Source organism: Lagopus leucura, unplaced genomic scaffold, assembly GCF_019238085.1.
Source record: "Lagopus leucura isolate 7727_CA_CO unplaced genomic scaffold, USGS_WTPT01 Super-Scaffold_100016, whole genome shotgun sequence".
Taxonomy (NCBI): Eukaryota; Metazoa; Chordata; class Aves; order Galliformes; family Phasianidae; genus Lagopus; species Lagopus leucura.
The window spans coordinates 1,591,842-1,617,945 of NW_024962270.1; the positions used below are offsets into that span (position 1 = coordinate 1,591,842).

General features: G+C 47.5%; 1 protein-coding gene across 10 annotated transcripts in view; it reads right to left on the reverse strand.

The window, feature by feature from the left end:
* Positions 1–26,104, reverse strand: part of MBNL3 (muscleblind like splicing regulator 3) — an 89,679-nt gene that overhangs the window by 31,782 nt on the left and 31,793 nt on the right. For all 10 annotated transcript variants that reach the window (XR_006180090.1, XM_042876843.1, XM_042876848.1 and 7 more), the window contains one exon: positions 2,609–2,773. Coding sequence is in view for 9 of the 10 variants with exons in the window: in XM_042876843.1 (XP_042732777.1) it covers positions 2,609–2,773 (165 nt within the window). In the remaining variant the exon portion in view is untranslated. The remainder of the gene's footprint in view (positions 1–2,608; positions 2,774–26,104) is intronic.

Here is a 26,104-nt window from a genome sequence, read left to right on the forward strand (position 1 = left end):
AAAGGGGTAAAACACAAAGCAGAGGGTGGGGAATCAGGCCCAGGGCGCATCGCTTTTTGGGAGGCTTGCTTTGGTGCACAAAGGACTCAAAGTGACTGTCTGGGAAACAAAACTCAACACTGACTCAAGTGGCTTTCCAAACCGATGCCAGAGCCCAGCTCTATTCATCTTTAAGATTTCTACTTGGTCTTCAACAGAGACAGAAAAAAAGAAAAATCATCCTGGAAAGCCTCCAGCACAGCTCAGCCCAAGCCAGCAGCTAAGGTGAATTTGGCCTTCTGAAAGTTGACATTTTACTACAGAGCTCTCCTTTTTGGGACCTACACGATCTCCTCAAGGCTCCCTTAAGACAAAAACAGAGCAAACACTGTTCTGTGTCCCCTGCCTGACTTGTTTTGAAGTGCTGTATGAAGCATTCTGTTTAAAACTGCATGATGGGCATCAAACATTTGCGTGATTCTCAGCTTTGCACAGATGGTTAACAGCAACATCACAGGGCAAACCTGAGACTTCAGTGAAACAGCTTCAAGCTAGCATTAATTCACACCTGGTAGGTTTCTGTGAGCAGCAGGCAGCACACCTGGGACAATTCTTCTCAGAGCAAGCCTTCATTAAGCTGGCATTATCAGGGTCCTGGCTATTAGTTCAGCAGGGAGATTAGCTCTTGCTGGATGTCAGCAGTGGTGCAAGTTAAGATATATGCTCATAAATGGACACATCCAATGCCATTTCAGGAAGAATGATGAGAAGTTGCAACATTAAGCACTATTTTACACATATTTTTTCTGGTGAAAATGCGCTTTAAAAAGTCAGGGCATTCAGCTTTTGTTTGGAGCTATTAAACATGCTGCTCCAAATCTCATCTCCGGCAGGTATCCCAATTAAGCAGGCGTACCGTTGATCAGCTTTCTGATCACATGGAATTTGTTCCACTGCTGCATCTGAGATAATGCTTTCTGCTTTGAAGAATTTCACGTGGAGCTGAGAGGAGGCTCCACCCTCCCATTTAAAGAGAAAAAACACTCTCAGACTGCTTCTGCCGGCAGCATCTTTGGGAAATCAAGAGCAGGTGAAAGGGCCATCTCTTGTCTGTCCTGAAATTGGTGTGGAACAAGCCAGGCAGCAGGCATTACAACGAGAGCTCATTTACTCCGAGCTCTGGGAAAGCAGGAAGCGAACAGTCATCGCAGAACCAATTCTTATTTTTCTTCTTTCCCCATGTCTCCCTCATGGCACAATTTAGAAACCAGGGGCCTTTCTCATCAGATAAGGTTACCTCTGAAATGAGAGCACTAACCAGACAAACCAACAGATTCAGTCTCAGAGGCAATTTAAAAAGCAGCAGTGAAACTGTAGTAGGAGAGAACTGGATCTGCAAGATTGCAAAGTGGGAAGATGGGAACTTTCCAAAGAGGAAATCCCAAAGGTATTTTGAATAGCCAGCCAAAGAACCACTGTGAATTCCCCACAGAGGAAAACCCCAAACAGGAAAGGTTTGCTTTCGATACAGGGCTAGGAAACCAGCGCTACCATTTTGTGGCAATCCAGGATTTCCTTCCTATGCACACTTACTTCAGTGAAAAGCAAACTCCACTAGAAGAGGTGCAAAGACGGCAGATTCAGGACCCAGAGCAACCAACAAACAGCTCATTTTCTCTTCCGCCTCACTTTCCCATCTTTGAAACGGGAAGAATTATCAGCACTGCCCCCATCCGGGGGCTTTGGAGGTGAGGCACCAGGAAGCCAAGCACTGCTTCATAGACTGAGAGGCTAGAAGAGTGTATCTCAGGATCTAGTCAGACCTCCTGCATGGCACAGCCCAAGGAGCCTCACCCAGCAACGGCACATCAAGCACACATTGCCCCAGGAAAGACATTCACCCGTGACTGAAATGGAAAATTCCTAATTAGGCTCACAGTTAAAAACGTACAGCTTATTGATGTCAGTGATGAAGAGCTACTTCAAAACCTCTGGCATTTTCTTAAGATATACTGACAGACCAACACTCAGCAGACATAAGCCATCCTCTCCCTGGCATAACGTGGTTCTCCGGCCTGAAAACCTGCTTTAACCAACGTGTCCACAGTAGGGACAGGCAGTGAAGGCTTCTCCAAACTGCTCTGCAAACAGCTATTTCCCACAGGTTTCCCTTCTTCTGGAAGAGAAATAAGTCCTTCCTATTGTTAATATAAAACAATATCACCAAGAGAAAGAGTGACAGAGCTGTGGCATTAACAGCTCTCTGTTGGGACAGCTGGAATGAAATTGGTCCCTCAGACACAAATGCCTGGATGGAATCCATCTTTCCCAGCTTCAGCCCACCAATGCAACGTACCTACTGGCTTCCTGCCACAGGGCAAAGACCTCCAGCAGTCTCAGCCCAGTGTAAAACAGCTATTCAGAATAAACAGAATGCACTCGAATCAAGCCACGCAGTTTCAGGGATGTACATGAACCAACTGGTCAGACTCCACCTGGTGCTAAGATGCTTCCACCTGACGCCTTGAACTCGCAGTACTCAGTTATCAGAGGAAAGGAGAGCCACAGCTCCAGAAATAAATAGGAAAGAAAGCAGGATGAGTGTGAAACCCAACTCGCAGTGACTTACGATTGGCTGTAGCTGCGTGCCTGGTAGCATGAACTGCATCTGCTGAGCAAACATGGCTGCGGCCGTCTTTTGCTGGATCAGGTTGTTGCGTCCATTTATTTCAAGTTGTGTTTTTAAGTGTGGGGGAGGGTGGAGATATTTGCAGTTCTCTCGGGTACACCGGCCCTGAAAAACATAACAGAACACCATTGCAGTGAGTGCAAGGCTTGTGGCAGCCAGAGAAATTTAACGATGGGTTGCTTGGGTTACTGTAACGATACAATCAGGCAGAGGCATTTTAGTGGCTACTGCACTACTTCTGTGCTTTTCCTTTAGCAGAACAACACTTAGGTGAAGAGAAGAACAACACGACTTCTGCTGCTCTGACACTAACAGAGCACTGTCAAAGTCAATCCAAAAGTGAAGCTTCCTAACATTAATTAACATGATGGAAGAGAAAGAAAAAAAAACCCAAAGTCTAACATAAACATCACTATTTCCAGAAGCTACTAACAACAGGTCCAGAAGCAACATCAAACATCTCCCTTTTTCTTGTGTGGGTTGTTTTTCCTCTCCCTCCCAACACTAGACCCCTTCATTGGCCCTAACAACCAGACAGAGGAACAAGTCCCTACCACTATCCCAGCTGCTCTGGGTAAAATGCAAGGCAACATCTCTGTAAGAGAAGCACCACTGACCTTCAGCATGCATGTGGACTGAGATGCTGAGAACTGGGAGCAACAAGAGCAAGAGTTCAGACAATTCCCCCTTCATGCTTCTATTCATTAAAAGCACAGTACCTTGCATCACTGACTTCTTTCTTTCCTTCCCCTAAATAAACAGAACTACAAGTGAAGCCAGGGACTCCCAAAAAGCAGAGGTCTGCTCACATTACAGACCACCTGAAACCACCCCTTTCAAAACCATATGAAAATTGTGCTTTGCATAAATAGCGTTTGCAGGCAAACCAAGAAAAATGCAAATAGTCGACTGAGTACAAAAAATGGTAATATATTTAAGAATAATTAATGCTTAGGTTGTTGTGGGATTTTTAAAACCTTTCTCTATGTATTTCATCTTCTCAAAAGATGTACAGAATACAAGAGATATCTTGTGCAATTTATGCATAAGTTTTATAAATAACTTTCATGCAAAAATGGTGAGGGTTTTTTGTGACAGTAATTCTTCCATAGCTATTCAGAGCCCCACAAAATGGGGCCAGAACTGAGGGACACAGAACTGCTACATGATGGATAACTAATAATTGTTACTGCAGACAGCAAAGAACAGGATCATCCATTACCCAGCCCTTGTCCCAAGCATCCTCTCCAAGGGATGGACACTGAGTTCTCAGCCTCAATATAATTAAGTGTGCCTTCAAAACAAGCAAAAAAAACACAACCCCAACAAACAAAAGGGCAAACGAGGTAACCTCATGTTCCTGCCTGCTGGCAGCAGAGCAGCAACCCCATAACCAGATCCACGAGGGCACCCTGTCACAAAGCACCAGACAGGGCACAGCCCCTCTGGGATGGCCCTCATCCAAACTGAGGACGCTCCCCTGGGGATTTTTAACATCTGTCTCTGCCAGGACAGGTGGAGTCACTGCACAGGGCTGAGTAACACCGCTCAGTGCCAACGCTGTGCACCAGTGCAGGAGCTGCCTTTGGACCACCTCAGCATACCAGGGGTGGCAGCTGCTGCAGGGGAAGAGGGCTGCAGAGTGTGGGAGAGGCTGTGTGCAAGAGCATCACTGGAGACGAGCTCCTGTATCTGCTCCTTGGGGATCAGGCAGTTAAACAAAACTCCTGGCTCTCCGCTGTTATTTTTTAAAGGCAAATAATCAAGTGTAAGAAGTGATGGGCTAAACCCTCCCGAGGTTCAGAAGCCTGCATTTGCTCAGTGAGATTCTGCCTTGCTGCTAGAGAGTGCTGAGCGGCTTCTGACAACCAAACTGCAAAAGAAGAGGCTTTTTCATGCTATTGTTTTTGGCTTCTCTGCAACCCAACAGCACCAGATCCCTAGCAGCGAGTTAATTGCTCAGAGGCCCTGAGGACATGAATCTTCATTGACAGACATTGCTTGAAGAGAAGGTAAAATGGCACTACACAGCTTGCTGGTGCCCAGACAGCCAGCACTGCTTCGAGGCAAACAAGTGCATTAAACCTGAAGGAGAAGGAGACTCCTTTGGGATTCAGCTGGTTTGGGTCGTCCTTCCTGCTTCCCTGACCAATCCTGCTCACCTTGCTCAAAGACAGGTGGAACAGCAAAGGCAAGCACACTGCTTCAAGGTGATGTCACACAACATCTTGAATTCAGTTTTCCAAGCCAAGCTGTTGTGATTCCACTGTGATTCCACACGTGGCTTTCTCCCCACTGACCCACACACGCATTGAGGAGGAAGGTGGCATCTCTACAGCAAACAGGAGCCCAGCACTCAGGCTCAGAGCACATCTACTCTGTTCTGGACTGCAGCCTTCCAGGGCTTACACATTAATTCTTCCTGGTTGGAACCTGGCACAGAGTGCCTTGGGTTGGGAGAATGCAAACATATCTACCAGATTTGGAATGGATCTGTGAGGTTGTTCTTATGCTGCAGGAATGGAGGAAATGAAAAATAGCTGCCATTTTAGTGAGCAATACATTTAGGGCTGACCTCAGCTTGAGAGGGCTTTGCCATTCCAACTGAAATTTGGCACATCAATGATACCATACACCACAGTCAGTGTGAAACATTGTTCTACTTCATTCTTCCCCTCAAAACAGTTTAATTCCATTGGGGTACTAATATTGATGCAACATCCTTGATAAGGCCTGGTCTGCTGAGCTGTGAGCAGAAAGCAGTGCCCACTGAGTGCTGCTGGTTCCAGGGAAGATAGGGAATATGTATTTGCAAGGAACTAAGAGCTGCAAAGATGCTGCTGCAGAGCAAAAACTGTAAAGTGCAGGCACTGCTGTCATTTGGGCCTCCTATGGCTTCAGGAAGACTCAATGAATCACCATGTAAATTCAGAAATCACATCTTTAGCCCAGCTCCTATTTGCTGTCATTTTGGTTTCATGCATCATCAATTGCTGCATTCCACCAAGACTGCTTAGAAGCCACCAGTGAGATGGGTTTCACTCTCCTGCACCAGTGCAGATTCTCCATTTGACAACAAACATTAGGAGCAACATAGAACAACACAAAATACTCCTGTCCTGGTGACCTCAGTTTAGACCTCTAGCTAAACAACGTTGAAAATGCCTCATCTAGAGCAATGGGCATTTCTGAACACCCATATTAATAGAAGTAATCCCCTCCTCTACATTTCCATCACTATGTCCATAGTTCCCAGTACTTCTCAGCAACACGAGCTTAACCACACTGATTTCAGCCCAATGAAAGCAGCCAGAAGGACGAAGGAACTGCCATTATTTGCTTCTCAGTACCAACTGCACCACAGCAGGGAAAGCAATGGGGAACTGGTGGCAAATCTGCTGTGCGGAGACTGGGCTGGGGACAAACAAGGACAACTCCATTTCATACCTAGGGTGACCTAGGAATACAGTACGAGTCAGGCTCCAAAGCCTCAGAGGAATGTTTTTACCACTACAAGGTGCTCACTGTTTGGATGAGGCAAGAAGCTGCAGCTCCAGCACAAAGATAGTCTCAGCAGCAGCCAGACTGGCTACGTGCATTGGGAAAGGCAAAGCCCTCAGAGCCTGACCCTTGACACGAAGCAGTGTGCTGAGCTGCTGCAAACTGAGCTGCTGCTCCGTGTAATTGGAGGAGTTTGTTCTGGTGCTGTTATTTTAGCATGATTATTGATTCCAAGGAGTACACATTGCCACCCTGCCCCAGGGTGGCACACGAGCCTCCATCCAAGGAATCACCACCCAGCAACAGACTGCTGCTGGCCCTGGGAACATGCTAAATATAGCCATCTTTTCTGGCTCCTCACAAAATGGAAGGAGTATGAAGAACCACATTCATCAGCTTCTTTGCCAACTAGAGCCAGGAGGGAAAGGCATATGGACTGCAATTCCCCAGGCTCGAAAGATGGATATTAAAAATAAATCATTAAAGCATTTTCTGAGAGTATCTTCTCTCCTTCCTTCCCACATGCTCCCCCACCCTGACAGTAGGCTGCTGGCATGTGACCGGCTCTGTGCTGCCAACTGAAGTCATGCTGCGATGGCGCATACTGTAAATGGTTGGCATCCAACACGAGTTAACGTGACAACAGCTTGCGATGTAAGCAACAAAGGCAGCTGTTGAAGCATAGCAGCCATGGCAGCACACTTAAATGCAGTAACAATACCTGTGGTACACCTAGGGTTTGGAGTGCAGTAGGCTGCACCTTGGTGTCTGCATCCCCACGTGCACTGCGTGCCTGCGCAGGGCTGGCTGAGCCACACCTAAGCACGCTGCACAAGTTCTCCCCTTGCTGGCTGCTGAAATGAGCCAAACCATGCTGCAAAAACAGAACTTTCAGCACTAACCCAAGGCTGCACTCACATTCACACCCATGCCATAAGGCAGTTTGTTACAGCCTTTAATCAAGGATGCCAGTGAGGGGTTCCAGAGCACATCCGTCTCTGGTTTTAATGACTGCATTGCATGTCCTGTCAATCACCAGCAATTCTCATGTGAAAACCTTTAAGTTAATGCTGCTTTTCACACACTAGAGGCTGTAGCAGTCCTGGGCCCTGACTGTGCTGTCTTCTCCACAGACACTGATGACATGTGCAATGACTGACAGCAAAAAGAATGAAAAGAGATGAGGCAGGAAAGGATTTCCATGTTTTGCACAAAACCAGGCACCAAAACACAGCTTGACTACATAACTTCTCTCTGCATGAAGCAGCAGATTTTCCTCCCCAGAGGAGCTCAGTGAGGAGGCACACAGAGATGTGCGGTGCTGCTTACTCAGAGCTCTGGCTGCAGCACGAAGCACTGCCCTCACCCACTCCACACGTGCACAGAGCCTTCTCCTGGCTGGAGAGCCCAGCACAGCTGTCATACATTACGTGCAACATGGCCTCAGCCATCTAGTGTGTGCTGCTGCATGCTGAAGGCAGACAAGAACCAGGCAACACAACTGGCCACAGTGCGTAAGTTATCAGGGGGTGGTGGGAGCCAGCATAAGGGAGCTCACAGCTTCAGCCCCTATGCCCATGCAACACACTCTGCTCTAGGTCCGTCCTTACTGGTCTCTGCTCTTTAAGAGGACAGGGACACGGTGCTCTGTCCAAGCTTCAAGTCTTCTGCCCATCCTTAAGGAGTTGTGGCTTCGAAGTTACCCTCCCAAGAAAGCAAATGTCGAGGGCATTTGGAATACTGCCCATCTACCACCCCCAACTCAAGTGCCTCTACAACTTATCCCTAAGTAACTGGTCCCAAGAGCCAGCACTTGACATGCCTGCTGCACCCTGTGTTGCAACCTCATGTTGCTGCCTTCAGTGCTGTGCCACATTACTCCTCCCAAAACAGGCACAGAGCTGTGCTTGAAGAAGTCTGTCCATCTCACTGCCAGAGCAAAATGCCCAGCAAACATCAAGTAGAATGGAAAGAGCAAGTTCCCTGTAGTAGGCAACTGTTCCCCAGCACAAATGGAGAACAAAGCAGGCTGTAGCAGACAAGTCAGCATGATCATTAGCGACTGCCATCTCCCAGATAGGTGTTCATGCAGCCAAGCTGTCACTCTCTGCAGTTTAAAGACGAGCTCTGTACACACCTTACCTGCAACTCCTTTCTACTGACTAATGAAATGTTAAAGTTACGCTGCCAACCGAGTCAGTGTAAAGTACAACCTTGCCACCTTCCCAGAATATTGACCCTGGCACAGTACATCACAAAACTTCTGCTTAACCACGATGCATTTTTGCTCGTAGTGCTGGAGCAGCTCACTTTTCTGAAACAGGTTTTGAGATATTATCTACAAAACACTGCTCCTCACTCATGCATTCCCATGGAGGGCTGTTAGCCCACTTACAAGGATCCTAAAAAGCGGGTGAAGAGGACTTAGAGAAGTCCTCAGGCCCACACAGATCAGCTTCACCTATTTCCCCCAAACCTACTATTCCCCAGGCAAGGGACTCCAGCACGTTGGTCCCCTTGCAGCTGTACAGCTGCTCCCGATTCCCAATTCCAGCATTTCTCCTCTTGCAAGTGAAGTTCCAAACTTCTTAGCTCACCTTAGAGGGCCAGAACAGCAATTACTCCCCTCCTCTTGGAGGAAGTGCTCATGCTTAAAGGCTGCAGCCCCATTTACTCCCTCAAACCTCTCTGCTCCAGGTGATGCAAACCATGCTCTTTCAACTCTGTGAGCATGATTTCATCCTCTCATTAGGAGCTTCTCCAGCCACCCTGACGTGTGTGCAAGTACAGGGAACAGAATTCCAGCTCAGTCCTTGCTACCACTGGGCAGATAGGAAGATTTTTCCCACATACTCAGCAGATGACATTGCCATTCATACATCCCTGCATGACATTTTCTTTACCTGTGGCAGCCTAACATTTTTGACTGATGTTCAACAAGCTTCTGTCACGCAGCTAATGGTTTTGCTTATAATTTTGTACTGTTTTGATTGAACTTGAAACTTCAACCCCTCAAGATGATTCTTCCAACTTGTTGAGATTATCTACCACTCCATACCCGGTTCCCTAGAGTGCCTGTACTTCCTCCCAAGCTCAGAGCACCCTACAAATTTAAGAAGCATGCTGTCTATTCCATCTTTCAGGCAATCAGTTAAAAATTATATTTAAAAAAAAAAGAAGTGACACACAAACTGAAGCATTTTGCCAAGAGCATCCTTCCAGACTGCCACTGAACCTTGTGCAGTCTTCCAAAGAGCCGTGGGCTGTCACACAAGTCTCTCCTATGCTTTTGTTCCCTGTCTTGTTCGGAAACAATCTGTGCCACACCAAAGACTTTCAGATGAACACCAGCACTCATTCTTCCATGCCTCTTTAAAATAATCCATCTCAGAGACTTTCCAGTTCTACTGCTATCTCTGCTCCTCTGGTCATCATTGCAGGGATGGATGCTGGAATGTCAGTGATTTGCATCCCTCCAGGGTCAGGGCTCAACCAGACACTTGTATGGAATGTTTGGTACACAGGAGCCAGTGGTCTGACATAACTTGCAGTACAGTTCAGTAGACAATTGCACCTGTAGTTGTAGTGGGAAGTTGTTGCTTCCCACTCCTTCCTTTTCTTTTCCACATGCTGGTATAACCTTGACATTTTCCAAACGTGGGTATGACATCCATTTACAGACAGCCCCAAGACTACCGTCTAGAGGCGGATCTCTGTTGTGAACAGAACATAGCTGAAAAAGCACAATACATCTTTTAGTCAGAACTACCAGATGGCAATCAGCTATAGGAAGGGGAGCAACGTGGATTTCATAATGTACAGAAGTTTCAATGCATATGGATAAAAATGCTGGAGTTGTGGTTGAGCTGGTAACTCCCAGGTACAGATGATAGAGGCCTTGTGAAATGCATACCCTAAATACAAATTAGTGCAGTTCATACACACATAATTTGCTGGAAATATAATTCAAGTAGGCCTAAGAAACATAAACCACTGTTCTGCAGCGCCTATAGGACGAGCTTCGCCTGAATTCTCTGAACTTCCCACCACTTGGGCTCAACAAGCCATCTCCCTGAGCTTGTGCAAGCAGTTTAGAAGAAAACTGCTAAAACCACCCAAGTGGTGTTCTGTCCTAACTCAGCTCCACCTGCAGCAGTCAGACAAACCCTTTCAGATTTTACACTAAATAATCAGACCCAAGCCAAACGCTTCTCAAGCTCCTGCCCTCGTATAGCTCAGAAGAGTGCTACAAACAGGAGAGCTGATGCTGTGCATCACCACATTACTCACTTCGGCCTCACAAAGCTGGTGCCAGGGTGTCTAAGCACACTGCAGCTGTAGCTCAGAGCTCTGCAGCAGTCACCAGCACAGACACTGCTCCGATGAAGAGGGCTGTGGCTTCTGCTGGGTCCCAGAGGGCTGGCCAGGGCTGCCCTCAGCCTGGTCTCCCTGCAGAAAGGAATGCTGCCTTTCCTACCTGCTGTTTGAAGAGGCATTACCTACCGAGGAGTGAGAGCTCTCTAATTCCCTCATACATCCCCACAGCTGCAGTGGAAAAGCCTGTAGATCTGTCACAAGCTCCCTGCGTTACCAAGACAGCCCAGCTTGTCACTGAAACAGCGACTGAATTCCACTGGCTTCAGTGAACACCAGGTCGAGCCCTTCCAGACAAAGCCTAGGTTTGATTTTGACTGAAGCGAGTGAACCCTGACGCTCTGCATGATTTCAAATGAAAGCAGGGGACACCTGGCAGCTCTGACAAGAGCCGTGGGTCTTTTTGAAACAAAACCTCAAAGCAAAGCTCAGTGGCATGAGCAAGCAGAAGGGAGCTAGAAGGCCCTCCAGGCAAACCCAGGAGCCACGCAGTGCTTTCCACAGCAAAATGATGCCAGCCCTGCTCTGCCCAGTTCTCTCCTTACAGCTGCGAGCAGAGCGCTGAGGGCCCACCAGGAGGTGAATAGGATTTGAGCTTCATAACAATTCTGATCCTCTGAAGCCATTAAAAAAAAAAAAAAGAAAGAAAGAAAGAAAAAGAAAAAACAAGGCAGATCAAGCAAATACAATCACTTCAGTCCAGTGAGGCTCTTCTTGTCCAGTGAATAAGAAAAATGCAGAAGGAATGGGAAGCAGACAAAAATCCCTGGCTCTAGCACATTGGCACCATTCATTAGCCTCCCTGTCTCACCCTTGTGACTGCTCTGCTGGGTTATTTTTGCTTTGCAGAGAGATGGAAGGAAGGCCAGGAGGAACAAAAACATTAGCATCGTTTTTTACACGTACATCCGAGTCCAAACAAAAGCCATCAAGGGGACAGCTCAGGGGACCAACACTGCAGTGCATTCTCCAGCCTGACACTGGCAAGCAAGTTGCCTCTAACAGCCTGACACACAACTGAGCTGATGGGGCTGTGGTCGAGCACTTGAGAGTACAGCTGGGCAGGCTCCATCATCAGGGACTGTGTGACAAATAGCAGCACTTTGCTCCAACAGGGAACATACTTCCCACCCTGCAGCAGAAACAGCGTGGTAGCTAAACGATTTCACCAGTCCATTTTATTTCTGAAGCGAGGCACAAAGCTTTTTGTGAGTAAAACCACGTTAAGAGCCAAACATTAGAATTAAAACAGCGCAAGCAATTGGCTGCATGGTGTGGTCAAATCCTATTCTAACTCTGGCCCTTTCAAACAGCGTGCTTGAAACTACAGGGCACCTGGACCTGGGGCTCCTCCAGAGCAGAGGCATTCTGCTGGGATGCAGACATGAATATCTAGGACTCCTCAACAAATCTGCAGCCTCAAAACGTTTGTCAAGCTTGTTTTTGCTACACAGCTCAAAGCAGTACACAAGAGGAAAAAGCAAATACAGCAACATTTCTGCCTCATCGTACCCTTTTTAGCATCACCTTAACCACTGACAGGTACTCAGCGTTATCGCCAAGCTCTTCTTTGAGCCAGCGAGCTCTACAGGCAAACCCAGCTCCATGCAGACAAGCTTGTTAGCATGGAGCCCGTGTATTTCACTGGGTACCATCACCCTGGCAATTGTTTAAGATTTTAATTAGAAACAGAGCGACATGCCTTCACTGTGTTGTGTCAGACCCCAAGCAGCCACAGGCACCAGCTGAGCTCCCATTCACCTGCCTATTAGGAAAGCTGAGAGCTGCTGTGAGTGAAGTTTACTTTTGCACATTGCTGAATACAGCAATGTTCTGCTGCATTTCCCCAGGACAGCACAAAGAGGTCATGGCTGTCCTGCTTTCATGCAGGATTTTCATTCCAAGCTGTTTGTTCTCCTGTTCTGAGTTTGTAAGAACTTCAAGTTATTTTGTTGAGGAAAAGCCCTGTAGCTCCTTCATTATATTTTTACATCTTGACAACTCTTTCCAGCACTGTTCTCCTGCCAAGCTCTCCCCATTCGGGCCAATGGCATGCTCTGCTATGCTCAATGAAAAACGTGTATTGATTTTATGGTTCTTGGTTTGTGGAACATTTTTGCTCCCTCCAAGCAATGGACAGCACTCACTAAGTCCAAAAAATATATACTGAGAAAGCACAGCGCTGGCAAAGTATATATTTTATGAACTGCAGAGCCAAAGAGCAAAACAACCACCAAGTTTATCGGAGAGATTACTATTTGCATTGCACAATAAGCTCATTCCTCAAAAGAGGAATAAAGAGTTTGTTCTGTTCTTTTTTTAATGCATCCGCCCGTACATTTTGATTAGGTTGTATTTTGTGAGCAGCAGCAATCTGCACCACCACACACTTGGAATGAGGCTAACACAGAGAAGCACCATCAGCTCAACGTTCTGACCTGACCAATTCTAACCTCTTCCAGGTGTTCTGCTCAGGTTCAGGAATGTTAAAAGCATAATGAAGTACACTTCTTTAACACAGTACCAAACAGGGCTTTCTCCAGGCAAAACAAGCTTTTACAGACATCCCTTATCCTAGAACAGTCCAAACAACTGATCAATAGCAATTATGAAAGAAGGCACTTAGCAGCCAGTAAAGAGAACAAGTTTAGAAGCATGTTTAGCCCTAGGATGGCTGCATGCATTTAGTTCAGGGCACAAAGCAGGTGACATCCTGCAGTGTTAATGTTCCTAGAGGCCAATGTTTCTGTGAGGGGTTTATTCAAAACCAAAGAAATCAATTCTACTGCAAGATGGCATTCCATTGATTTACAGAAGCTATACCAGTCTCTGGGATAACACAACTACGGCATTAAAAACAACCTCCTCCCCATACACACACACATACAAACCCCCAAATCCTTCTAATAGTCTCCCACCTTTTGTCTCCCGCTCTGTCACTTCAGATTGTCTCTAAACCGGGGCAGCTTTTGAAAATACCAGGTGTAGTTTCTCCTGTGCCTTAAACCACTTTTTCATTGCAAATCCCATAATCCAATTCTACAACTTTCACTGGCTGATTGAATCCGTCAAGGTCATATGGAAACTTGATGCTTCTGACCTTCCTTTACCTACAGCATCTGTTAAATATTACAATTGAAGCAGTCAAACCACACGTAGACAGGACTAAGCAAAGTACATTAAAGCCCAGGAGAATAAATGTTAAAGCACTGTGCTCATGAATACAAATATGGGCTGTGTGACCACCCCTGGCTGCCTCACTCCTGGCGTTTGCACAAGGGAAAAGGCAAACACAGGAGCACAGAGACTGACAGCCGCAAGGCCAAAGCCCAATGCTTTCTCCAGTCTGGAGGGCAAAGTGATGCTCAGAAGGCCTGGCTTCCCCTGTGCCTTAGATATTTAAAAAAATGAAACTAAGAAAAACAAAACAAAGAGTTTATTTGCAAGAACTTGGCAGAAAACAAACTTACCATCTGAGTACTAGCTCAATTTCTGTTTGTGTTGCTGCAAGCAAAAGCTTAATGGGCATAAACAGATTCCTGGTTTAAAAAAAAAAAGAAAAGTAATAATGAAAAAAAATTAACTCCATCTGGGCTGACAATTCACAGGGAGATTCCTCAGCCTGGAAAAACAGCTCGGCAGGATGGGCTCAGCCTCAGCTGAAGAGGGGCTGCCAGGGGCTGCCTAGGGTGGCTGCAGGGGAGCGGATAGACACGGCAGAAGGCTGTCAACCTTCTGGGTATTAGAGCCTCTGGATAAAGCAAACAGACAAACAAATAAAAAGCATGCCAAACTTCCGATTTCACACCCTTGATGTAACAAACTCGCTGCTGGGCACGGGACTAAAGGCGCTGTTGCCAAAATGCACCTTCAGGACTGCTCCTCCAACCTGCTCAGCTGGGCAGGCAAGGACCGCACTGCCCTCCCCTAACCAGGAAGCAGCAAGGCTTGAAAGGAAAGGAAGGGGGGAAAAAAAAAGAAAAATAACCAAGAGAATGAAAAATAAAACCTGCCTTGCCCCAGGCAAATATTTCACCTTGGCTAGCATGTTCTTTTAGTGTGTTCTTTATCCTTTATTACAGCCAGTAACGTATGCACATTTCAGTCGCAAGGGATTTTTCTCTTAAGGAAACCCCTTTAGATGCACTCTTTAAGAAGTGCCTCGCACTAGAAAGCAGGTACATAACCAATCTCTGCTCAAATCTCAAGTGAAAGGAAGGTAAAGGCAGTGTAAATATTTGCTAAGAGTGCAGGGCAGGGCCCACAGCAGCAGCGGAGCACGCAGGCTGCAGCAACAGAAGGACAGGTCTTTCACAGGCACCAATTTGCCCATGAAGGTTAGGAGCAAAGGGCTCACAGTGCCAAAGACAACGCCAGGCCATTTCTGCGGGCAAAGAAAGAATTTAGCAGCAGCACACTGCAAACTATGGGACATATTTAAGTGCAGGACACGTGCGCTAGTCACAGGCACCACCCAGGCAGTCAGTCTTAAGGGATAGCATGCCAAATTCAGTGCCAACATCTGAAAACTTGTTAATTTATGATGAATTCATCAGAACAGCCTCAGCCAGAAAAAAAAAACACATCTTAATGATCTGTCCTAATTGCAGACTCTCATTCCACCCCAGCCTGTTATCCGGAGCCTGATGAGGGTCTGTGCAGATCTGTACTCCCCACCTTGCTCAGACAAAGCAGATCTGTGCTCTGTTTCCCCACTGAGCATCTGACAGACCCTTCCCAGCAGCACAGAGCAAACAGCAGCCCGCTCCAGAGCTGTCCTCCACCTGTACTGCACACAGACCCACAGACCCAGGACAGCTCTGGGAATGAACTGATGGCAAAATCTACTAACGTTTGTTTCTGCCAAGCAGTGCCAGGAATAGGGACTAACAAATGGTGGTTTCTCCAAAATGCATTATTTCAGGCACTGAAAGGTTAATTCCACGTAGCTGCTAATTAGCTCCATTCCCCACCCTGTAAGGAGTGCTGCAGGACAGGACACAGAGATTCAATCTCATTCTGGACATGCAGCCACTTTTTTCCTGCAGGATGCAACTTCTGCCCTGCCAAAAATTCTGACCTAAATTCTCCTCTGAGTGGCACTGGTACAAGCCTGGAATAACACTGCTCAGTAACAGAGCAGCTAAGAGGGAAATATGCTGCAGATATGTGCGTGTGTCTGCGCGTTCCAGCAGAACAACAGGAAAGGAACAGATCAGGGCTTTCATTTGGTTTGTTTTGGTATTTGGAGTTTTTGTTTTTAATAGCTGTTAAGACTCATGTCTTTAGGTTCAGAATACTAAGAAAAGCCAAGGGAGGTAGAAATAACGAAAGCACACACAGACACCTGCTTATTCAGGCTTCAGTCACTAAAATCAAACTGCTCAAAGTACTGTGGGGTTTTTCTGCCCTTTCCATATTACTGACCTGCTCTCCAAACTCTTGCCCTCAGTTTCCACTCTGAGCCGCTTAGCCTTGTCCCAGTCACCCACACAATGCAGGCTGCCTGATGCTCAGACTTGTGCAGACACGGAGGAATGCAAGGATTTGCTTTCTAATAGAAACCAGCCTTTAAAAGCTGTCTTGACAATATGACGCTGGCAGACACCCGACCTCATGCATTCTGCTTCTGCCACCAACAAGAGAGACCTTCAGACACAGCACAATCCTTTCTTAAAAGGGCAGCAAGAAAAAGCCCTTTCACCGCCCTGATCAGGAACAGCCAGGATGACAGTCAGCTCTGAGGCAAACATCCATCTGCGTTGAAGCAAGATGGGTCCATTCCGGATCTGGCAAGGAGAGATTTTTCTGCAAGGAAGCATGACCTTTCCTGAGGACATCTGCAGCTTCTCTGGCCACGTGGGAGGAGTAGCTGCAAAGAAGCTCCAGTGTCATTAGCGAGTCTGGAATGCAGCACAGCCGGTGCCTACGTCAGCGAACAACCGGCTGGAAAAAACTCTCGCTCCTTACACTGATAGATGGGCTTTGATGGAGCCTAGGCAGAAATCCCATACAAGCTTGGGTAAGCTTCTCTGATTGAAAGAATGAATATTTAAAAAGTACTAAAACTTTCCCCCTCTCTTTGAGCTGCTCCTGGCAGGTTACCTCCTAAAAGGATGCTTAAAAACCATACTCCCAGAATTAGCACTATCAAGACACCAAAAATCATTTTCATCGGTGTTTCCATCCTAGCTAATGTAAGCTCTCTTCTGTGTGAGTACTTCTAAAGATTTTACATTATCACACAAAGAAACAAAGCAATGAAAATCCCCTTAATTCAATCTGTGCTCCATCACACAGGGCTACAGCAGGGAGCTTTGGCATTAGTACATGCGGTGATGGCACAGCTCAGGGCCCTGCTCCAAGCACTACCTAGAGACAGAATAAGATGCCTGAAGTTTTCACTCTAAATACATAAAAATTGATGAAAACCAAAATCCATGCGGCTGGGGGAAGCCTTCATCGCCCTGCAGCTCTGCCACATGAAGAGTCCCCCTTCTCCACCACGTCTCACTGCATGTAGGAAAGTACAGCATGGAGCTGCTTGCTACCATTCTTTGTAAGTCCTCTTCTCCAGATTACTGATCCTCCACAACCACAAGGCTGTGAGAGCGTGGGGGGAAAGCATCCAGTTCTGATCGTTCAGGGGGACCAATTCGACTGCATTTTCTATACAAGCAATTGAATTCAGCCTGCGGGTTACACACACAGGCTCTGCAGGAGACCACTTCTGCACTTTCCTTACCCCTCAAAGACTTGCTAACTCAGGCACAATCTGCCTGTCTCCAGCTGAGCTCCTCCTTGCTGAATTGCTGCAGAGCTGTACTTCCTGAGCTCCTGCCTCTCCACAGCAGACAGATTTCTCTTCCCATCTCTGCATCACCAGCTGAAAGCAACCGCATCCCTACATGCCTCTCAGCCCCCAAGGCACTTTTTCCCTGAGCTCTCACAAGCCGTTTGAGTGGGCTCCGGTGACAGCAACGTGACAGGGAACTGGTGGTGAAGCAGTGCTGGTGCTGTGGGATCATTTCCTCCCCCCACCAGCTCATTCTGGCCCCACTGGCATGCCCATACCCGACCTTCCCAATCCCACTGGGATGCGTGGGAGCCCCGAGGGGCTGCCCCTCCTCCCTGAAGCAGCCCCCACCACCCTCCCTCCCAGCACACTTCAGCCATCCCTGTTCTCCTTCCATCAGCCCTGACAACTCCCTGGCTCCAAGCACCTCTGAGTCACACCGCCTGCTCGCCTTGCTCCAGCTCCCACACTGAGTGCTACAGGGACCATACAGGCAACGCGACTGACAGAGCAGGGAACCGAGGTCTGCAGGGAGCTAACCGTGATGATCGCTGCTTATCTCCAAGTGTACCGAATGCTCTGAGAAACAGAAGCAACCACAGATGCAACAGAAAGAGAGAGGCAGAAGAGACTTATCAAGCTGCTTTGTTCAGTCCCTATTGATAAAACCACGCCCTGGTAGACATGGATGGTTTGGGGACCGACAAGTCCAGAGGGATGGAGGAAACAGAGCAGAAAGTAGATGGAGAAACAGAGCTTTGGAACAAGGCTGCGAAGGTCTCGTGACACAGGAGCAAGATTGGGAAGAACTCCTGCAAAAAGTGCCAGGTGCATTTTTCACACCTGCCTTGGGAAGAAGTAACACCACATCCAAAGATGTCCAACCCAGCAAGGCTTCTGCTTCATCCTGCCAGACTTCTTCAGCCCTGCCAGCGCTGGGTACCCGCAGTGCCACAGGGAAGAGAAGCCAGGACCACACAGGATCAGGTGGAACTTAATTATAAAAACAAAACTCTGATCCTGCAGGATACTCTGATCCTGCAGAAACAGACAGCAGGAGGAAGATGCTGGTCAGCAGTATTGGGCAGCGCAGTCAGGATTACATCCTGGGGTTTTGTTTTCAAGCTCTGCTCCGCTGCAGTAGGGGCTCTTTAAGGGCTTAATCTCCGTGTGATCGTTCCCAGCACCAGCCCTAAGGATAATGTCTGGAATGAAGGTCTCAAGGCCGTGCACCCAGGCAGACTGGCTGCTGCTTCCTGTGGCCACATTGCCCTGGCCATCTCCTCCCAGTGAAAGCAGTTCTCCACATACTTTCCCTAATGCTCCTCAATACAGCTGGGCCATGCAGATCACAGAGAGCTGCTTTCTCATTTAAAGCAGGAGAAAGCAGACAAAGTTAAAGCATCACCATCTGGTCTAATGGCATAAACCCTCCACTGCAGCCAGGTGTAGGTATTGATGGGCAGAGGTGTGGACACCACTAATGCAACCCAGATGATCATCACATTCCTGCCTGACAAAACCCAGTGAACATCACTAATGGGTCACCAAACAACTTGGCAATGCCTCTGGTATTACAGCCTTCCTGTAGGGCTAGCTAACCTGGTCCTGTGTTCCCAATCTTGGGACTGGTACTGCAAGCGGAATTTGTTCTCCACCACTCAGCGGTGCACTGTGGATTTAGCACTGGGGTCAACAGCTTCCCTGCAGATGTGTCAGGCTGGGCGCTGGGTGCTTCTCTCTGCTGTGCAGACATACGAACACATGCAGAAGTAGCCTTTCTTTAAACACACGCATTCCACTACTGCAAGAGAAAAGCTTCTCCCCTAGCACACAGACTGCCACCTCTCAAACAAGGTCAGGCACCGATCTCCTCCCCCACTGCCAATGACCTTATTAGCACTGATCATGGTTCTAATAATATCCCACATTGTAAGCAGACCATCTGCTGTAACATTTCACTACAAACTTCAGGAATTGCAAGCGTGCTTGGTTGGAGTACACTCACTTTTCAGTAAGCCAATTTTCCCCCTCAAGAGCACACCTTCCCCACGGCTTTAAGCTAAATGTTGCAGAAAGGCACCTCTAGATCACAGCTTTCCAGCTCAGAGCTCAAGCGCACTGCAGGGACCAGCGCAGACATGCCACAGTGCCAGCTCCAGGCAGGAGTAAAGATGCAGGCAGAGGTTAAAACTCACCAGCCCAGAATCACAGCCTTAAGCTCTTCTGGTGATGAGGGGACACCAAAACCCAACATGAGCCAAACACCGAGCAATGTTCTGAGCCAGATGACAAGCGTTAAGGCTTTTGAGAGCAGAATTCATCATTCCTATTGCCATGTACTCTCTTTTGTGTGGACAGTAACAAGGTTTTACCACATGAGCATATTAGCTATAGTCAGAGTACTTTTTGCCTTCTATCAAAAGAGAGGTGGCTTTCACAGCAGCCAGGTTTGCTTGCAGAAGAATTATCCATGTTTGATAGCTATTCATTCAGAAGGAGCCAGGTTTTGACAAGCTTCCTCAGTTCGGACATCTGCCTAAGATGCAGAGTCCTGTTACTACAGTCGCTCAGCTCCAGTCAGTCTTCGAAGTCTTTTTCTTTGCATTGCTCCCAAGGGCTCAAGAAGTGCAAGTAGGCACAGACTGGCACTGCGACACTTTAAAGCAGCCTGAATGCTGGTTTTCCAAATCCCTGGCTTTTCCTCTGACCGAAAGACCATCCTTAGAGATTGTAGGAGAGACTGAACGGGACAGGAAAAGGTCACTGCCTGGTCTCACTGCTTTATGAACAGCAATAAACAACATTAATAAACGTAAGACTGCTCGCGTGGAGAAACATTCATCCAAATGTCTCAAAGCATTTATTTTAATGCCAGCATAACAATATTTATAGGGGCAGATTTTCAAAGAGCTCAGCTCCTCACTTGGAAACCTAACCGCTTATTTAAATATTCTGTGGGAGATGTCAGACGATGGGCTCTCCAGAAAACCTGGCACATCTTGTTTATATTTGTTTCATATCTCCCAAACGGCTCAATTACATAAATGCACATTACTGCACCCTTTCAGATGGGTGAACCAAGCAGCAGAACGCTATTCTCAGCAAAGGGATTACACCAAGCTGATGCTACGCTACTGAAGAAATCGGTGACTCTGTGCAAGCTCATGGAGTCATTCTCCTTGAAGAACCTTCCATCCTCTTCTCCCCAGCCAACCTCACCAGGTTAATGCAATCAAGAGCGAGAGAGGTGGCGAGGCAGCTTTGCTGATGCAGCAAGGAGGGAGGAGACAGTGCTCCAGCTTGTCTCCATGCTGACGAGGCTCCTGCCTCTCTATGGGGACAGGAACTCGCAGGTATGGGGCCTTTATTGCAATCCCCGTGTCAGTGGTATGGATCAGGGCTGGAAGAAGCAAAGCTTGAGTTCTGGGTAAGGCCCACTGTGGATCTGGCAGTGCCACAGCTTGCAGCACAGAACACATAGAGATGTCAGAGCTCACCATACCAACACACCCCACCGTACTCCCTTGGCCAACTCCCGGCTCTGACTCACAGCCACACAAGAGTAATAAGCTTTAGAGCTGCCAGAGCTTGCCAGCCAGGCTTCTGGTGCACAGGAAACCCCTGGGGCTTGCAGAACACAGCATTGCATTTGCACTGGGTCACAGGCACCGAGCTTGTACCTGCACATCCAAGCAGACTTGGCAGTACCACGAGCTCCAGGTGCGTGTGTTGAGCATGTGTGAGGAGAGCAGCTCTCCCCAACTGGAAAGCCAGAGGTGACAGACGGAACTGCAGACAGCTCTTCCTCCTGGAGAAAGGCAGGGACGACCAATTCCCTCTCCCAAAACCTGACTAACAGCTCACACTTCAGCACAAGTTCTTCGCTTTCCACATTCATTCTACGGAGCTTCTTGCCAGATTTGCTATTTCACAGAACTGGAACCTCAGTCCAGAGGGCTTTGCCCTTGAAAAGGGGAAGCAAGCCCTGGGAGCAGGAGCTGGCATGCCTCGGCCCGTGCAACATTGCAATATGCCCATAAAAGGTTTCAAAATGTATCTCCTTAAGTGGACGCAGTTAACTCAGAAGGGTTTAGGATCACATCCCAAAAGAATTTCTCTCCTGCTTTTTTAGGCAACTGAGCAGCAGTCAGCACTTTACCATCATCTTCCCAACCAGAAAACCAAGGTTACTCTTGGCTGATATTAATAATGTAAATGCTGTTAGATTTGCCTTTTGGGATGGCGGTTTGCTCACACCATGGGGACACAAGCAGGGCAATCCAAACTGCAGACAAGCACACAAGCTCTGCGTTGCCAGGGCTGCTGGACAAGGAGAGGAGAGCTTGGCAGGGAGATCCCACTGCTGAATCTGCTTGGCCTGTCTCCCCTCAGAAAGCTGCATGGTCTGTGGACGAGTTTGTGGCCACTGATTTGCTTTCCAATGTGATCTTTTAGAACATTTCTACAAAACCAGGGCTGCCCCACTCAGACCTGCTCAGATGCCAAGCTTAAATTCAGCCCCTAAGGGACACTGCTCTCCTCCTAGCCTCCACGCAGAGGCAGTAACCCTGAGGCAAGGGCACAGCTCAGGACCACAGCCTTCCAGCCATCACAGCGTGGTTCCACAACACACATCAGTCATGTCCCTCTGTCAGAAGCAGAGTCCTTCAAGTAGAAGTGACTGCTTTAAGAGAAACGCATTAAGAACAGCTCTTACAAATACAGTGCAGTCTAAACAACCATTCCCCCAACCACTTTCAGCTACTGCACTCAGTAGCTTAAAAGAAAGCATCTAAAATATGCCATGAGACATGCAAGCATCCAGACAAGACAATGAATGTCAACAACACGCTGCTGCAAATCTATTCCTTGCCATCAAATGCTTTAAGTCACTTACCACTACGCAGGTAAATGACTTAAACTGATGGGAAGTAAAGGTTTCTCTCAAAGGTGACTTGGCTCAAAAGCGTTCATCTGCGTTATCTGCCTTTCCATTACACTGAGCAGAGATACAGCCAGGGTCTCTCCATAAATATCTCTATGGCTTTCTTTTCTTTCTTCTTCCTCTGCAAGAGCGTAACCATATGCTAAGTTTAGTGGGTGTTTTCAGTTGTTTCCTAGTTTGCAGTTTGAAAAAAAAAAAAAAAAAAAAAGAGATTTGGTTGCAAATCAGTAACAATCAGATGTAGTTCCAGTGAAGTCAGCACAAAACAAGTACAAATTAGCATGACAACTGTACAACAGCCTCGGGTACAGCAGTGCCAAACGTGAGCACAGCCAGCCTTCAGGATGCCGTGCGAGTTGGAAAACTATTACCAGATAATGATAACTTTTAGAAAACATACCATCGAGTACAACTTGTACATTTAACTACTGGTTTTCTGCCTGTTTACAGATGATTCTATACAGAAATGCTACGAAACACATAGCAGCTTCATGACGTGCTTAACAAGTTATCTCCTAAAGTCAAAATCCATTACCCTGAAGTTTCCGCCGCGCTGCCCTTTTGTCTCTCAAGGTGCTCTTCAGAATTCCTCTGCACATGAGAACACCCACACTCCAAGCGAGTTAAAACAAAAAGACACCCCAGGAAGCTGGGCTTGTGCTTTTTAACCACAAGGCCACTGTGCAAACTGTGAGCAGTATGAGCGAGAGCCTCTTTGAGCACCTGGCACCCATCGCCTACGTATTTTTACATAATGCTTCACGTTCTACTAACGTTCCTTCTCTCCACTTATTGCTCGTTAACCCGTGCTTCTTCTGAAGAAAGTTTGGTGGTTCTCCTTCCCTGACATCTTTACAAACTGGAGAAGCCAACGAAGGATTTGCTGGCTAGTGAATCAGGACTCAGACATCTCATGCTGCGGCTGCCTGATCCCGCCTGAAAGGAAAGGTTAATGAGTTGATGAGTGCTTGCAGACAGCCCACCACAGGGCCACCAGAGCCTTTGTGAGCAGTGCCACGCGCCAGCGAGCCGTGTCCTGACCCCTGCAAAAGGCATCAGCTACCCATGGGATGGGATGTGCCAAACCCAGAACAAAAGCTGGGGAATGAACACTACAGCCATCTCGGTTTACAGTGATGACAGTAGAGCCTTCTTTGCTCAAATGTTATTTCCTACTTCTGCTTTCTTAAACAAATGATCCTCAGTGAAACCCAACAGACTGCACACCACCCAGCAGTGAGCAGCTTGCAGTAGGCAAGGTGTCCCCTCTAGAAAAGCAATAAGAATGTTTCAGAACAAGGCCATCAGCTGTTCTCTATCCCAGCACCCTGCAAGTGAAGGGGACCTCGTGAAGGCCATAGTACTGAGCAATGGCCACGTGTCCCCACGGCACCTGGCCAGATGGTCACTGCTCAGGGCACTTCTAGATCAGGGGTGGCATGGCCACGGCTGGCCTAGGGACCCTGCGTTGCCCTTCACCAAGCAGGGCCCACTTGCCCTTCCATTCATACAAATTAATTCAAATAGCACAGTTCTTAAAGAATAACGAGGTGGGGGAAGCACAAGTAAAGAGCGAGAAGTCTGTTGGCACCCGATTCAAATCCGTGAACAGCTTCTCACAGGAACTATTTTTAAATTTCATATCAATCTGCTTGAGAAAGGTTCCTTCTGTTGCCTACAAATGTGCAAGCTCTCCCTTCAAAGAACCACAGTTCCAGGGCAGCAGTCCTGAACTCGCAACCTAATTGAGACCCAAACATTTGACGACTGAAGCTCTTCACAACACGCCACACAACACCCACAGAGCACACAGGCAGATCCCTCCTAGCATCAGTAAAGCCCCTGCATCACTTCACCAAGAGCCCTTCTATCTTCCTAACAGGCTTTCAGGTAGTGCACGCTCATGTGAACCCACACACACTGAAGCATCTGACTTCTGGAATCACAGAAGGAGAACTGCAGCGTGAGATTGGGGAAGGAAAAAAAACGCAGTAAGCATATAGATGCTGTGCGTGACCTGACCAGCGAGGTGAAACCATTGTATGCTGGGTTATCAAAGTTCCTGTATGAACGCATTGTTCAGGCTTAAGAGGTCTGTGAGAAAAAACAAGCAACGGCACTACACAATGGATGCAGATAAGCAACCTCTGAACAAAGCCCTGGTTGACTGCGAGACAACGGGAAAACTTATTAGCTGCAAGCATCCTATATCCTGTCTCCAATAAAGCAACACAGATGTTGTGCTAATGCAGGGCGTAAAAAGATGAAAAGAGCACTGAGCAGCGATGGAGCTCTCATTAGGGAGGAAAGGATGGATCAGCGTTCAGCAGCTGTCAGAGGGGAAGAGGCTGAGCACAGAGACGTCCATAGGATGGGCAAACAAAACCTCCCCATAACAGGTTAGTGTTAAGGGTGGGGCCTCAACCCAATGCTGTGCAGAGGGCTGACCCCCCTGGCAGGCAGCAGCATTGTGAAAGACAAAGGTGAACTCAGCGCCCCAGAGCCACTAGTGAGAGAACAGCTGCACACTCACACAGCTCCACATGTGTGCATAGCATTGCCCTTGCAACCGGTAAGGGAGGCCACTGTTATGACCACAAGTCCCTCGATACTGCTGCAAACAGGGCCTTGCAAGCCCAGCTCCAGCCCCAGAACAGAAGGACTATTGTTTGAATGGTTAGTCACCAGGGCTGTTATCTCCTCTGGGAAACTGTGGTGCACACACACACATCCACCCACCCTGGCTAACCAGCCGGTTGTTAAAGCAGGCTGTGGTTCTGGAGCTGCACCCTGCAGTGGGGCAGCAGCACCAGGCACTCCCAGAGAGAGCACCCAGATCCACCCAGAGGATCTCTGTGGAGGAAAGAAGGCCTCAGACCCACTCCCTGTGGGAGCAGCAGGGTGCAGAAATTGCCCCCACCATCAAGCTGTGCGCTCTTTCTCCTCCAGGTGTGCAGACCTGTCCACTGCCCTCAGGCTGAGGACAGCCCTATGGAGTCTAAGAACCTGCTCCCATGAACACTGGGATCGGTTAACCAGCACACACAGGGCATATACTACTGTGTCAGGAGACAACTGCAATGAAAACAATATTTAACAACCAGATGCAGAGGGAAGAAGCCGAGCTGTAGAAGATCGTACCCAACTCTTTTTTCTTCTCCTTTCTCTACACGGTATTTCCCATCACATCCCCCCACTGCTGAAGCATGCCTTTGTTGCAAGGCACATGGAAATATCTTACGTGGCATTACAGCACTCCTTTCAGTTCACAAATGAATGCTATAAAACAAACATATTCATCTCTTCAAAGGTATCTGCACTGCCTCTGGTGACAATTCAGAAAGTTTCAAGGGCACAAAGGACGTGACTTTCCCCCCCTCCCCATCTGATAAAGAATATTTTTGTCCCTCACCATCATAAGGCCAGCACGGTAAATAAACATTTGAAAGTCACTGCGCAACTCGAGTCGCTGCATATATTCAGATTAAAACGAGCAAAACCAAATGCAAATAGGAAGCTTGAACTTCTTGGTGAAAGGGAACAGAAGTGAAAATATAAAAAGCCACAAATGGTAATAAAATGGATAAAGCCATGTTAGACCAGATCCAGCCCCGGTCTGAACCTGTATACACAGAACTCCACCAGTTCTGTTAGTCATTGTGTTCATAAAAATAAACCCCAAGGTTTTCAATCAACAGTTGAAGGGAAAACTTTCAAGCCTGTAAAATTCACCAGATTCCTTTTAGAAATTCAAACAGGTTAATTATTCAAATCAAAACATCAGACACAATGTGAAGAGCTCTCAAAAGCAATCACG